Genomic DNA, 16715 nt, shown 5'->3' with positions numbered 1-16715 from the left:
AGGCTTAGGTATCGACTATAATTTTGCTAGTTAGCTATTGTAAAGTTCACACACTACTGTAACTTTTTATGGTTGCATTTACTCGGTCCCAAATCTTATTCCAAATCGTCGTCATAAGAATAGACTCTAACTTTAACGTATTCATTTTCCCTGAAAAATCATTTGTTTCTATGATGTCATCCTTTTTTGGTTTGAATCTCCGCTTAATTGGTCCAACGCAATTTTAAATGAATGGAATGAAAGAATTTTGAAAATTTATTTTGTTATTGCAATAAAAATTTTTTTAGTGATCTTTCCGGGCCCCATTAAAATGCGGGCCCGAGGCAGGTGCCTCATGGGCCTAGTGGTAAAATAGGCCCTGCCGATTTTATCAGACCTCCGGTTACTTCCAGTTTCTGCAGTGGTTTTTTTGCTTTTAGTTAACTACAACGTGTGGCTTCTTCTATTGGAGAAGCTAGTAAGAAAGCTAGTAGGAAAAATTAAAAAAAATCTCCAGTCGTAAAAAATTAAAACTAAATGAACTGGACAAAAAAAAGAAAAAGCGTGGTAAAAAGGGCTGCACCAAAAACAAAATTTTGGAGAGTTTGAAGGAAGAGGATAATATTGACGATGCGTGTCTATATTACAATTAACTATTTTCAAATTATAATGCGAAGGAAGGCTGGATAAAATGTGTGTCTTGCACCAAATGGGCTTATGACGCCTGTAGCGCCTATGATGATGTAAATGAAGTTTTTATTTGTGACTTCAGTTCATATAGTTTCGATTTTTGTTCACATACTTTTAATAAATATTTCCATTAGTAATTTTACATGGTAATTAAGTTACTACCCGGTTTTATCATACCGGTTGGACAAAACCGGGTATTTTGCAATATTTTCATAAAAATAAAAAATCTAATAAGAATATTCTTAAAAATTGGCATTGGCATATCAAACTTAAGTCATTTGAGAATATTTCAATCTGCAGCAAACATTTGCTACTCTCACATAACAAAAGATACAGACGGTTTTTGGAGTGATACCCGGTTTTGCCCAACTCTCCCTTACTATGTATAAGTGCAACAGGGACGTGGTACGTAAATACGAAGCGGCGTCTTAAAAGTCGAGTGGACACGCGCATAATTAACAATTAAAAAACAACGGTCTAAATTGAAATAAACCCAGATTACTAGATAAATAAACCCATCAGAATCTTAACACTTAATGTTTAACCCTCGCAGGACCAACCTTTTAGTAGAAACAGCGAAGACCAAGGAGGGTCAATAAATGTCCACACCTAAATTAATCAGAAACGTGTTCTTTATTTAAATTAATTAAAAAATAACACTTTTATATTATTCCTAGACGTTAATGGAATAGTTAAAATATACGAATTTATAATTTACCCGGAGTCTTCGGCTTCAGTGGAATTGGCATCATCGTAGGACACAGAAACATTTTTGACTTCTTGCTGTGCTTATCGCATACATACTTGCATTTTGAACAAGCTTCGGTTGTTTTTGCGCACTTATTGGCCTTTTTTCTTTTAGATTTTGCTAATTTGACACATGAATGATATCGTCCCTTTTCATTTTGGGATGGTGTTGAAGGTATCCAAGGGGATTATTAATTTATAGTCCACTGTCAAGTTTTTATAAAAGTATGAGGAAATGAATTAAATTATAGAAAAGGAAATTATGCCATCTAATAGGGCAGTAGTACGCCGACAACTACTAATAGTCTAAGAGCTGGGAGCGGATTTTGTGCGTGATAAGTAATATGAAAAAACTATACGGGGATATGTTGAATTAGTAATGTACATTACTTTCACCAACGGCCGGAAACCAGAGTTGGGGCCGAGGGTAGTTATAAGGGGTCAAAGTCGCGGATTTTATTATTTTTTTTATGACGCTCATGATCGAGATAGTGCACCAAAATTTGGAAATAAGTAGGTCATGACGTACCTAAGTAAAATATCTAGGGGCTTAACGCTGCGTGGCCGACAAAGGGGTGGGGGTAGGGGTGAATATAAAAAATATAAAGGGTTTTTGCGACGTTTGTGATTGAGATAGTGCACCAAAATTTGGGTATAAGTAGACCATGACATAAATAATTGAAATCCCCAGAGCCGGAAACCAGAGTGGGGAAAGAAGGTAGTTATAAGGGGTCGAAGTTCCGTTTTTTATTATTTTTTTTTGTCACGCTCATGATCAAGATAGCGCGCCAAAATTTGGGAATAAGTAGGTCATGACGTAACTAAGTAAAATCTCCAGGAGTGGAACGCTGCGTGGTCGACAAAGGGGTGGGGCAGGGGTGAATCTAAAAAAATGTAAGGGGATTTTTGCGACGTTCGTGATTGAGATAGTGCACCAAAATTTGGGAATAATTAGGCCATGACATAACTAAGTAATATCCCCAGAGGCGGAAACCAGAGTGGCGGACGAGGGTAGTTATAAGGGGTAAAAGTCGCGGTTTTTATTTTTTTTTTGTGGCGCTCATGATGGAGATAGTGCACCAAAATTTGGGAGTAAGTAGGTTATGACGTAACTAAGTAAAATCTTCAGGGGCGGAACGCTGCTTGGGGTACAAAGGGGTGGTAGGCAGGGGTGAGAATAAAAATATATGGGGATTTTTTTGCCGTTCGTGATCGAGATAGTGCACCAAAATTTGGGAATAAGTAGATCATGACATTACTAAGTAAAATCTACAGGGGCGGAACGCTGCGTGGGGGACAAATGTTGTGCCAGGTCACAAAAAAAATAATACACACTGCAAATTTGACCCCTTAAAACTGCCCTCATCTCCAACTCTGCTTACCGGCTCTGGGGATTTTACTTAGCTAAGTCATGGTCTACTTATTCCCAAATTTTGGTGCACTATCTCAATCTAGCACGTCGCAAAAAATCCCTTATATTTTTTATATTCACACTTACCAACACCCCTTTATCGGCCACGTAGCGTTCCACCCCTGGAGATTGTACTTAGTTACCTCATGACCTACTTATTCCCAAATTTTGGTGCACTATCTCGATCATGAGCGTCACAAAAAAAATAATAAAAATGGCGATTTTGACCCCTTATAGCTACCCTCATGACCAACTCTGGTTTCCGGCTCTGACGATTTTACTTAGTTATGTCATGGTCTACTTATTCCCAAATTTTGGTGCACTCTCTCAATCACGAACGTCGCAAAAAACCCCTAATATTTTTTGAATTCACCCCTGCCCCACCCCTTTGTCGGCCACGCAGCGTGCCACCCCTGGAGATTTTGCTTAGTTACGTCATGACCTACTTATTTCCAAATTTTGGTGCACTCTCTCTATCATGGGCGTCACAAAAAAAAAATAATAAAAACGGCGACTTTGACCCCTTATAACTACCCTCATCTCCAACTCTGGTTTCCGGCTCTGGGGATTTTACTTAGTAATGTCATGATCTACTTACTCCCAAATTTTGGTCCACTATCTCAATCACAAACAGCGCAAAAAACCCTTTACATTTTTATATTCACCCCTACCCCCACCCCTTTGTCGGCCACGCAGCGTTCCGCCCCTAGAGATTTTACTTAGTTTCGTCAAGACCTACTTATTCCAAAATTTTGGTGCACTATCTCGATCATGAGCGTCATAAAAAAAATAATAAAATCCGCGACTTTGACCCCTTATAACTACCCTCGGCCCCAACTCTGGTTTCCGGCCGTTGGTGAAACTCATGTACACAACTAATTCAACATATCCCCGTATAGTTTTTCCATATTACTTATCACGCACAAAATCCGCTTCTATCTCTCCGACTATAATTATTTGAGATTTTTAGCAACAAAGGTATTTAGAAAATCGGATGTAATGCAATGTTGTGGATATTTTTTAACCCTCTTTGGTCGTTCTAGGGTTAAACTTCACTTTAGGCATTTGGCAACCTGAAAAATAATAATGAGTATATATGAGTTTTCAAGCATCGAAAATGCCTAATTTTTCATTTTTCATGTTTAAATCGCTTATAACTCGAAAACTATCAACTTGTGAGAAAAACGACAGGATATGTTTTTGGTTTAAAATAACCCAAGAAATCTAAGAAAAATCAAATAAAAAAGACGACCTTTTGAATTTGTTTAAAAAAATTGTTTAAACAATTTCTGCACAAAATTTTCTCCCATTACCCTTCTGATTTGTTTAAAGGGGATATTTTTGAACAGGACTCCGCAAAGAAACCGAATCATAAATATTTTCATACGAGAGCGGCCTTATAACATGGACTATCAATGTGAATATTGAACAGATAGAAAAAATTAATACATGCTGTTACAATTTTTTAATCATCTTCAATTCTCGAAAAATACATGGTTTGAGTATATTGGTGGTTATAAAGGAATTAATCAATCATCTGAAATTACTCTCCATTTTATGTTCTTGGAAATGTGGAGAACGAAAAACATTTTTATTGGATAATAAAAAGTCATACCCGGCAACATTAATCATTTCATTTGGATTCATTGCACCACAAAATGTTTGTTTCGCTGTTTGTGACAGCATGATTAATGCCCTATTTATTTACACGTCGAAATTGGTTATTATTTGGACTATAATTTTAATTACAATCGGTTTAGATCTGCAACTTCAAATGTAAACGAACAATATAAATTTAACCCTTAACCACTGACATACGGTATGCCATACCGCGCTGAAAATATATTTTGTTGTAAAACGGGTTTTATAAAAGATTAACACCATCTGTGTACCTTCAAGTCCGGTGGCGCCCAAAATCCCGACGGCCAAAACACCGACACGCCAGAATCCCGACAGGCCAAAATCCCGACATGCAACAATCCAACCAAACAAGTAAAAATTCCGACCACTACATTTTGAATATTTATTGTTTCCTTTTCAAATGCAATACCAAATCATATTATAGAGTAGGTATTGAAAATTAAAAAAAATATTACTTATTAATAAGTATGGGTACTAATTATTATGTATTTTAAAAGAAAAAATCATTAAACACTTCATTTTATAATATAAAAGCTATAAGTACTTACTGAAATGGAAGGTTGTAAGTGACATGATAATAGTATCTATTATAAGAAAGTAAACTTTAATTCATTCAGGATTTGATTATACATGTTATATTATTGGACTATAATATATTGGCAAAAAAAATTTAATTCATATATCCATGTTAGAAATTTTATGCAGAAAATTAGTTCATATTAAATGGTAAATACTTTTGTTTAGTAACAAAAAATAAAAAAACAGATGATCATAAACAAAAAACAAGAAATAAATGTAATTATATGTTAAAAAGAAACTTATCAAACCTGTCGCGATTTTGGCCTGTCGGGATTCTGGCGTGTCGGGATTTTGGCGTCGGGATTGTGGCTGTCGGGATTTTGGCAGTCGGGATTTTGGGGTAGACCCCTTCAAGTGGTGTGTAATTATTGTACCTGCTCCTAACTGCTACAGTTTTAGTATGGTTTAGTCTTTGCGAGCTACGCTGACGTATTGTCTCTTCTCGTGACTCCTCTCACGAGGAGTTCTAGGAGGAGGAGAGACATCTATTTCTTATGGGACAAACGGTTTTTCTGGCTCAATAATTCCTGTAATACCTTCAGTAGTCATACTTGACCTTGAATGCATCAGATACTACTTGTCAATACGTTTTAAACTCATGTTTAATGATCTAAATCTAAGATGAATCTAAATAATCTAGTTGTAGTGGTTACGATGCTAAGTTTGATCGGGCAATACGAGTTAATTTGCCGGCCATAATTATTAGGATGGCTGGGATATGAACTCGGATTGTCTTATCACGTCTGGTATCGTAACTACTGGATCATCTGGGAGAGAATACGACAAAGACGACCATTTACAACGCTTAACGTGTAATCGAGAAACATTACATTCAACTTCATATATTTAATTTATAAAAAAAATGTGTGTGTACTTTGTACGCACGTAAGAAGTTATACTTCTATTATATGATTTAAACGAAATTAATATACTTTTAATTTATATTTTGTTTAAATATTAAACTAATTTATACCTACTACTTCTCAAAAATTTTTATTAGAACAGCGCCAAAAATTAAAATAATAAAAGAATAAAACACACACAAACACATTAAACAAGCCACAAATGATGTCTGAACATTAATTGTCGAAATTTTTTTTAACTAAATACGTATTTTCTGAAAATACAATTATATAATAAATATACTTACAATCATAAAATGTATTAAAAAAAACAAAAAAGAAAGTTTCTATTGGGACTCGAACCAGCGCTGATAAGCGCGGTTGGTATTGGAATTCATTCGCCTTCAACGCTTAGCCACGGACACTATGTGTCATTATTTACGAAGATCGACTAACTTAACGGATTAAACTTGTGATATTTTGATATTTTGAAAATTGATCAAATTATTTTAATGTTGAATTGAAATGATTTAGAATTGAAAAAATACAACAAAACATAGAGTAAGAAAACAATATATTAGGTGAATAGTGATAAAAATTTTGATGGTAATCAAATTATATAAATAAAAGTATTACATACTATGTATTTTGGCAGATCAAATAGGTAGGTTTATACACATGATACATTAACAATTATTACGTACCTGTTGCTTTTAAAAACTATTTAAAAGTCACTACAATATTATAAACTTTTTTGTTTCTGTCCTCACAACAACAAAACTAATATATTATACATTTGTTTACCTTTACCTTTACCTCCAAACCACAGCTGTCCTACAGCTGCCATATCGGATAATTTTTGACATGTCATTTGAACATCCAATCAGAACAAAGTTATAATGCGCATGCGCCGGGCTGATAGGTTTTAACATATTATAAAAATTCACCCTCTATCGCCGGTAAAGAAGTATAACTTCAAAAACTTTAAAGAACTCCTGATACAAGAATAAAAAACCGCTAAACGCCGTAAAAATGAGTGGCGCATACAATATTCCAGCTACAAAAGAGCTGATATGAATATTACGTGGCGCGAAAATATACAGAGTGGGCCAAATAAAAGGAGCCACCCCGATATTTGGCAGTATTTATTAGATTTTAAGGAAATAAAAGAACAGGTCAATTTTTGATCTAAGGGGGACATATTTTTACGATACAAACATCTGTCATTTGTCAACTCCCTCCCTTCCACTTCCCCCACCCCTTTTTTTAAATAGGGAACAGGGGTCGTGTGCTAGCTCATTTTAAAGGTTATTCAATTATCTATTCAGTAATATCAACATCGACTTAAAAATGTATACAGGGTGTCCAAAAAAAATTATTTTGAATTAAATTAATTGACACAAAATGAAGAATGTATGTAATTTATTTAACTCAGAACACATTCTACTGCTGACAGAAAATAGAAAAAAATGTTTTTTGATAAATAGACACTGCTTTTTGTTTAATTTTAATGTTCAAGCTTCCACCCATCTGCCTCTTGCTAGGTTGAATATTGAATTTAAGTAACAAACAGTGTTTATTTATCAAATAAACATTTTTTCTGTTTTTTATCAGCAGTAGAATGTATTCTGAGTTAAATAAATTACATACATTCTTCTTTTTGTGTCAATTAATTTAATTTAAAATAATTTTTCTTGGACACCCTGTATAAATTTTTATGTCAATGTTGATATTACTGAATAGAGAATTGAATAACCTTTCAAATGAGCTATCACACGAACCCTATTCCCTATTTAAAAATAAGTGGTGGGGGAAGTGGAAGGGAGGGAATTGATAAATGACAGATGTTTGTACCGTAAAAATGTGTCCCCCTAAGATTAAAAATTGACCTGTTTTTTTATTTTTTTAAAATCTAATAAATACTGCCAAATATCGGGGTGGCCCACTCTGTATTTTCATTTTGATGGAAAATAAAATTCTAGTTTTATTTTAAAAGATATTTTCCATAATATTTGCTAAATTCGAAGTAAAACGCGTCATAAAAGAGCCTCAAAATGCAAACTGTATAAAAGTTACTCTTTTGTGGACCATTTTACTTCGAATTTAGCAAATATTATACAAAAAATCTTTCAAAATAAAACTACAATTTTATTTTATATCGAAATGAAAATACATTTTTGGACTTGTTTGTGAGACCTGTTTGTAAACACACGTTTTATAATTTACGGTCGATTTAAACAAATTACCGCTAAATAAAAGCCTTTTAATAGTTAAGTTTTACTAGTGCAGTGACATAAAATACCAAGAACAGCAACTGTGAGTAAATTTTTAATATTAACTGCATCCAGACGATTTTTGTTAGGCTGATTGAAGTTAGATATCAGATACACAAGACTGAAAAGTAATTAGCTAGTAAAATCTCGCCTAGAGAAATAAAGAATTTTTAACAACAAAAGGCAGGGTCGGCCTGGGAAAAATGTTTTGGACAATAATTATATTTAACAAAATAACTTAGCAAATTTGAATATTTTAAATAAAATGTCAGAACCAACATTTACAAATCAATCTTCATCCACCAACACTCACCCAGATAATAATTTAAATAATATGAATACCTCCAACACATCTTATGCAAGCACTGTCTCAAAAAATATCTACAAGTATCCTAACAAAGACCAGGCACTTATCTTCGGCTCCATTCAGGGAGCAAAACTTCAAGATTATCTTCTCCAATTGGGACCTCTGGTAAAACCAATAAACATAATTTTCTGTAGCAGAATTTCACACAACAGAATATGTGTTTATCTAACCAATAAATCACTGGTTGATGAGTTTTTAACTAATCATGGTCAAATTGTTGTCAATAATGAAGTCATCAAAGCAAGACGTCTAATTTCACCAGCAGACAGACTAGTATTATCGAATGTAAGCCCAACGATCCCACACGAAACTCTTGTAACCTTACTGGAAAATATTGGATTAAAATTAGTTTCTCCAATAAACTTTCTTAGAATAGGTGCATCAAATCCAGAATACCAACACATACTCAGCTTCAGAAGACAGGTGTATATCGCTCCTTCCCCAGATATTACCATACCCGAATTCTTAGAAATAACACATGATAATCTATCATATCATATCTTTTTAGCCCTAGACAGTCAACGCTGCTTCACCTGCAAATTATCGGGTCATGTTGCATCCCAATGCCCTTCGGGCAATATTAACCCACATTCCCAACAATCATCACAACCCACACATAATGTTCCAATCTCGTCAATATCTCAACCGGATGAAACATCTCCTAATGACTTAAATTCCCACTCAATAAATAATATTCTACCCGAAAGTTCCTCAGTAGTAGAAAATTGTGCAAACGTCGCCAATACTGCTTTGATCACATCCAATCTGGTAACAAATCCAGATCACACTGCTCAATCTGAAAATATCCCAACCTCGGACAAAACTACTAAGTCAACAACTTCATCCGCAACAAAGCGAACAGCTGAAGATATGACCCCAGCCACTCCAGAAGAACAAATGCCACCCAATACTTCTACCTTCTCTCTTCCCCAAACAGTCGTTCAGAAAAACAAAAAACCCAAATCTAATACATCAGATCCAGAAATAGAACTTACTGAATCTATTATAAACTATATCGACTCTCATTCTCCTCACTTCATAATCAACAGCCATCAGCTTAACCAGCTCCTAGAAAATACATACGGATCGAGGGATGTTCTTAGCATTGCGGAAGACTTCACAGAAGATATTCCAAAACTAATAGATATGTTAGAAGAACTACATCCTCACGCAAACACTAAGAAACTAAAAACTCGTGTCACAAGGCTAAAAAAGAAATTACTAAAGCAATCCCAAGATTTAAGTGATACCCAATCTGATATCTCAAATACATCTCAAGATACCCAATAAATACATTCGAGTCATTACTCCAGTGGAACTTAAATGGGTACTATACCCGTTTAAATATGCTACAGCATATCATAGCCCTCCATTCTCTGGACATATTGTGTCTACAAGAAACTCACTTCCGAGACGAAAATGTCCACAAAATGAGGGGATACAATGAATTCGTTAAAAACCGAAATGTACAAGTTGCGAGTGGCGGCGTAGCCATTTACGTCTCAAAGAATCTACAAGCAACACAAATTAGAATAAATACAAACCTAGAAGCGATAGCCGTAAAAATTAAAGCACAACTAAATTACACCATCTGCAACATATACATTCCTCCTGACCATTATTTAATTGAGGATGAACTGGAGTCTCTAGTTAATCAACTTCCAACTCCTTTCATTCTTCTAGGAGATTTTAATGCCCACAATTACTCCTGGGGTTCTCAAAAAACAGACAGAAGGGGACGAATTCTATCAAACATATTCAACACCATGAACATAAGTTTACTGAATGATGGCAGCAATACTAGATTCAATATAGCTACTGGCAATTCTTCTTGCATCGATCTTTCATTATGTAGCCCAACTATTAGTCCTTACCTTAAATGGAGAGTTATTGATGACTTACTAGGCAGTGACCACTTTCCTATAAAATTAACGAATTCAATTATAAAAGACAAAATATCAAACGGAGATAGTATCCATCAGAAATGGAAAATAAAGAAAGCCGACTGGAGCTCTTTCTCAAAAACCATTGAGAATAACATATACAAAATTAATGAGTGGAAGGACGCAAATACAGCAGTAACTCAACTTAACGAAATAATCATAAAAGCCGCTGAATTTTCAATAGGAAAAACAAAACATATCAAGAAATTTAAACCTGTGCCTTGGTGGAATGACGAATGTGCCGAAGCAATACAAAACAGCAAATCTGCTCTAAATAGATGTAGGAGGGAGAAAACCGCAACAAGTATAATTGAATACAAAAAACATAGGGCAAAAGCAAGATATATTACCAACAAAAGTAAAAAAGAGTCATGGAAGAAGTTCGTAGGAAGCATAAACAGAAACACTACAATATCATCGGCATGGAGGAAGATACAAGGTATTTATGGAAACAAAACTTACCATGTCATTAAAGCATTAGATTATGACGGCAAACGAATAAACCAAACAAAAGAAATAGGTGAAGCATTCGCAGACTATTATCATAAGCTTTCCATAAACAGAAATATAACTAATGATAACATTGCCGTCCCTACGGAATTCAAAGAGCTGGCAAACCTTAATTCTCTAAACAAGCCACTGACAAAGGAAGAAATGGAGGAATCTCTCTCATCACTAAAAGACAGTTCTTCTGGTCCCGATGACATCCCTCCAGTTTTTCTAAAAAATCTCCCAGAAACGGCGAAACAAATCCTGCTTAATATCTTTAATCACATGTGGAATAATAGTGACTTCCCCTTAATCTGGAAGAAAGCAACAATCATCCCCATACTTAAATCTAACAAATCTTCACTCTTGCCTGAATCTTACAGGCCAATCTCCCTAACCTGCTCCATGAGTAAATTGCTAGAAAAAATAATCAACAAGAGACTAATATGGTTTTTGGAAACTCACAAATTATTAATTCCCGAACAATCCGGATTTCGACCATCTAGAAGCACACTTGATAACATTATTGACCTAGAAAGTCATATTCACGAAGCATTTGCTACTAAAGATAAATGTCTAGCAATTTATTTTGACATTAATAAAGCCTTTGATTCTACATGCCATAAAATCATCCTAAATAAACTACATCACTGGGGATTGAAAGGCAATATAATAAATTTCATACGCAATTTTTTATCTCAAAGAGAATTCCAAGTCCGAATTTCTGGAACAATATCATCAACCAAGAGACAATTAAACGGCACACCACAAGGATCAATTCTCAGCCCAACTTTATTTTTAATTGCTATGAATGATGTCTTAAAAGATTTAAAGAAACCAGTTGTAGCCAGACTTTACGCAGATGACATGATCGTGTTTATCAAGGGAAGATGTCTTAGCACCATGGCTCAAAGCCTTCAGCAATGCATAACATCCTTCGAACGTTGGTCTATAATGTCTGGGTACAATTTCTCCCCAAACAAAACAAATTGCATATTATTCTCAAAAAGAAACATACCAGAGCAGCATCGACCATCAATATTCCTATACAACCAGAAACTAAGCTATACTCCACACATAAATTTTCTGGGCATGATATTCGACGAACGTCTGTCGTGGAAAAATCATATTAAAACACTAACTCTTTCTTGTCAAAAGGGCTTAAATTTATTAAGATGCTTAGCAAACAAGTCTTGGGGATCTGATGGTCTAATGCTGCTAAAAATATACAGAAGCCTTATTCGATCGAAAATTGATTATGGATGTATTGCATACACATCTGCTCGTCCTTCAATATTAAAATGCTTAGATACTATACACAACACCGCAATAAGAATAATTCTAGGGGCTTACAGGACAACGCCTGTAGAAAGCCTATACTGCGAACTGGGCGAACCAGCTCTATCTTTCAGACGACAAATTCTTAGTTTATCCTATGCCTCCAGAATAGCATCAATACCATCAATTCCTGCTCACAAAAACACGTTCTGTAATCGTTTCAAATCAACTTTTCAACATAGCACCTCTCCACCACCCTTTTATATTAGAATTCACCGGTATATATCAACGTTAAATCTCCAAAATTTCCCCAGAACGTGGTTAATGAATGAACACAGCATTCCTCCATGGATTATCAGAACCCCACATGTAAACACCCAATTGACGAAATATAATAAATACGATACCAATCCACGTCTTATATATCAAAATTATAAACAAATAGTCGCAAAATATAAAAATTATACCCACTTATTCACTGATTCGTCTAAGTCTTCCCAAGGTGTAGGAGCAGCAGTATACATAAACAATGAAACCAAATATTTATTTAAGCTTCCCAGCTCCTACAGCATCTTAAATGGTGAACTTTATGCCATATTACAAGCGTTGAAGCACATTTCCAATGCACAAACCAAACACTCCTTAATAATATCTGACTCACTCAATTCACTGAGACTCATACAACAAACCTTTACGAAAAATCCAATAGTCATATTAATCAAAGAAATATTACACAGTCTGCATCAAACAGACTCAAAAATAGTTTTTCTATGGGTTCCCTCTCATTCTGGAATCGAGGGAAATGAAAACGCTGATCGTTGGGCTTACACAGCTGCGCAATTACCAACATTGGCAGAACAATCAATTCCAGCCGCAGATACAAAACAATTACTAAAATCAATGACTCTCAATTTATGGAGTGAAAAATGGAAAACATCCACGAGCAAGTTAAGAGACGTTAAAGAAGATACTGGTCCATGGAATCCACATACAACCAACAGATCGAACCAAGTCATCTTATCTCGTCTTCGGTTAGGACACTGTAAACTTACTCATGAGCATCTCATTACCCATACCGAAGCACCAAAATGCAGAAGATGTAATATACCAGTATCAGTAAAACATGTGCTAACAGAATGTGATGAATTCGCCGCTTACAAACAATCTATATCTGGTTATTCAAACAATATGAAAGACATTCTTAACCTGCAAACCGACTGTAAACCTCTTTTCCAATTCCTTAATAAATGTAACCTAGTAAGTAAGATTTAATTGTACACAATTTCATACTTTTGTAAACTTATTAATTGTATTCTCGTTACCCCGCTGATGACCTTCGTGGTTAATGCGGTTATTTCTAAATAAAAAAAAAAAAAAAAAAAAAAAATACATTTTCGCGCCATGTAATATTCATATCAGCTCTTTTGTAGCTGGAATATTAGCTATATTTAGCGGTTTTTTATTCTTGTAATAATATACAATAACGTTCGATAGTTGGATGTGGGACAGGGAGGATAGATATTTGTTTCAGCACAAAATATGTTTGCTTTAGTAACGTATCAACTTTTCGTTAATCTTGTATATAATAATTCAACCAACGTACCACTAGTTATTTATTAGACTCCTCTTTAGTCGACTAATATACAAACCATCACATAATTCCTTAAATACACAGAGACCTATTGCTTTAGAACAACGTAAAAAGCTCATTTACATTCAGCTCCACACCGCTCAGCAATAAACTTGAACTTCATATGCCGCTTCCTCACCGACAGCACACATCAAGAAGAAAATCACACAGAGTCCGCTTGCGTGAATTTCCCTTGACTCTGGTCGTGCACCAACAACCAACCTGTTGCTGTCGACACTTTTCCGCGCTTTCCCAACGCTTTTCTCTCCAAAGCATTTCCTGTGAAAATCCCAGGACGGACGAGGTCGGGGAGAGAAGTTATTTAACGGGTTTAGAAGCTTTTTCTAGTACAAAAAAGTTATTTAAGGGTTGTGTAATTTTGTGGGGTGAAGATTAGTTGAAGGGGAAAAGGGTTTTTGCGATCAGCATGTATGGGATGTTGTTGGAGAGCGTCCAGCACTTTGTGCAGGTGAGTTTTTGAAAAGATTGTTTGAAAAATAATTTACCACGCGGAAGCAAAGGCAGTTATTTATAGTCTACTGCTTTTATTTTTTATTTTTCACGAGGAAACAATCTGTCGTTGCTATAAAAATATATCAGATATTTATTTTTTTAAATTTAGATTTGCTCTCATTTTATGGCTAGTTATTTAAAAATATTCTTATGATTTTACATTCTGTTATGTTTTGCTTAACGGGTAGTACAATAATACAAAATTAACTTTAGTGAATATTTCTCGTTTCATCTGTAACAAAAAGGTTAAATTTAATTTTCTTTGGGACCATAATTTAATGTTTCTGCTGAGAAGTTACTCAAAAGTTTGAAAGTTACAGAATCAATTGCTTACTTGAGATTAATGATGGATATTATGTAAATAAAAACGATTTTATTGAGACTTATTTTAGTTGAAATGCAAAATAAAAATGCACTATATATTGTGATTGTTAATAGTTTGCTTTTGTTAAATGCTGCTTTTAAATGTTTTAATCATTCTAATATTAGACCAGAGTGTAATAAATAAAATATGCAAAAAAAATTAAGCGTCATTTTTTTACTTATATATAAACAATACACAGTGCGCTGAAATAAGTGTATCCCCCTTATTAATTCATTTATTTTTAACACCTAATCAAAACGCTCGGACAGGTCGATTTTTAAATGTTTACATCGGACATCAATGTTTCGAACTTTACGCGATCCCTCTTCAGGTGATAGATTAACTTTGAATTTTTTAAATGCGAAAGTAGGTACATCGTGTGACACCTCATTTAGAGGCTTTTGAAATAGAGATTACAAAAATGTATAATACTTTAATCCATTTTGAGAGCGTAGACTCCAAATTTCGGTTAAATTATTTTTAACGCATTTATTTTTTTCGAATCCTGAGAAAATTAATAAGTGTTTTTGAAAAATTTAAACGCAGAATGAAATATTGCATTATTACCGTGGGCAGAAAGTCCCCTAGAATAAACAAATTTTTTTTTGATGTTTGAAATTAAAAATCAGACTAAATTTTCTCTTTTTTCACTCCTGTGACTTAAAAATAAACATTATAGAAGTTCTCAGATACTTTCGACCATCGATAATACTGTAATATTTCATTATGCGTCTAAATTTTTCAAAAATACTTATTAGTTTTCTCAGGATTCGAAACAAAAATGAATGCATTTAAAAATAATTCGACAGAAATTTTGCGCCTACGCTCTCAAAAAGGATTAAAGTAATGTACATTTTTGTAATCAGTATTTCAAAAGCTTTTAAATGAGGTGTCACATGATGTACTTTCCCATTTAAAAAAATCAAAGTTATGTCTGTCACCTGAAGAGGGATCGCGCAAAGTTCCAAAGATTGATGCTATAATATACCAGAGATGGCCAAGCTCCTTAATATTCCGAACCATTTTTCAAAATTTTAAAATTTTTCGCGAGCCGCAATTAACCAATCATCTAAAAAGTGTAAAACAGGTAGTAAATTTTTCTCTCGCTGTTTAGATTTCACAGATTTTAAAGTGAAATAGACTGGTTCACATCCTTGTTTCAAATATGCAGATAATTCTACAAGCAGCTTTTACTAATTGAGGATAATTTGATTCTTCATCATCCTTCAATCTTTTTCTGGAACGGCCTACTGATCTTCTATCGTCTCTCAAAAAACTCTCTTTAACACTCTGTCTTCTTCTGTTCTACCACATGACCTGCCCATATTATCTTAGCTTTTATAATATTTCTGACGATGTTTTCAGTAACAACAGTCACCAATTCAGCTTTGCGGCACCTTCTTCACTCTCCTGTCAATTCATCTCTTTGAGGGCCAAATATCATTCTATCAACTTTGCTTTCAAATACCAGCAGCTTATTTATTTTCCGCTCATTTAGAGTCCATGTTTCACTTCCATATGTAACAATTGGGCGAATAATTAGCTCAGTCTTAATTTAGATTGTCTTTTTAGCAACTTAGATTTTAATAATGATGATAGAGAGTATAATCCTCTATTCCACGCAGCTATCCTTGCTGAGACCTCTTTTTATTTGTGGTTGTCATCTGTGAGTACTGTACTGCCCCTAGATATTTAAACTCTTTTACTGCTTCGAAGTTGTCATTAATAATTATATTCTGCCTAACTCTTGGACCAAGAGTCTTGGAGTTTTGGTTACTATCATGTATTTCGTCTTCTCTTCATTTATTCGAAGGCCCAGACTACCTGTTTCTTCCTCGAGTTGTGAAAACACCCCCCTCACGTCTCTTGTAGAATGAGCAACTGTACCTATATCATAAGCAAAGGCCAACAATAATTTTGATCCTCGATTCGCAAAAAATACTCCTGTCAGCTCAGATGATATTTTACT

General features: G+C 34.5%; 1 protein-coding gene across 1 annotated transcript in view; it reads left to right on the top strand.

The window, feature by feature from the left end:
• The first annotated feature begins 13968 nt into the window (after positions 1-13968).
• LOC114331771 (soluble guanylate cyclase 89Da-like) overlaps positions 13969-16715 on the top strand; it is a 176138-nt gene continuing 173391 nt past the window's right edge. The window contains exon 1 of the mRNA XM_050657619.1: positions 13969-14338. Within this exon, the coding sequence (XP_050513576.1) occupies positions 14297-14338 (42 nt within the window). The 5' untranslated portion in view covers positions 13969-14296. The remainder of the gene's footprint in view (positions 14339-16715) is intronic.

Source organism: Diabrotica virgifera, chromosome 8 (genome assembly GCF_917563875.1).
Source record: "Diabrotica virgifera virgifera chromosome 8, PGI_DIABVI_V3a".
Classification (NCBI taxonomy): Eukaryota; Metazoa; Arthropoda; class Insecta; order Coleoptera; family Chrysomelidae; genus Diabrotica; species Diabrotica virgifera.
Note: the sequence above shows the minus strand (reverse complement) of the source record. Positions and strands in the feature narration are given on the sequence as shown.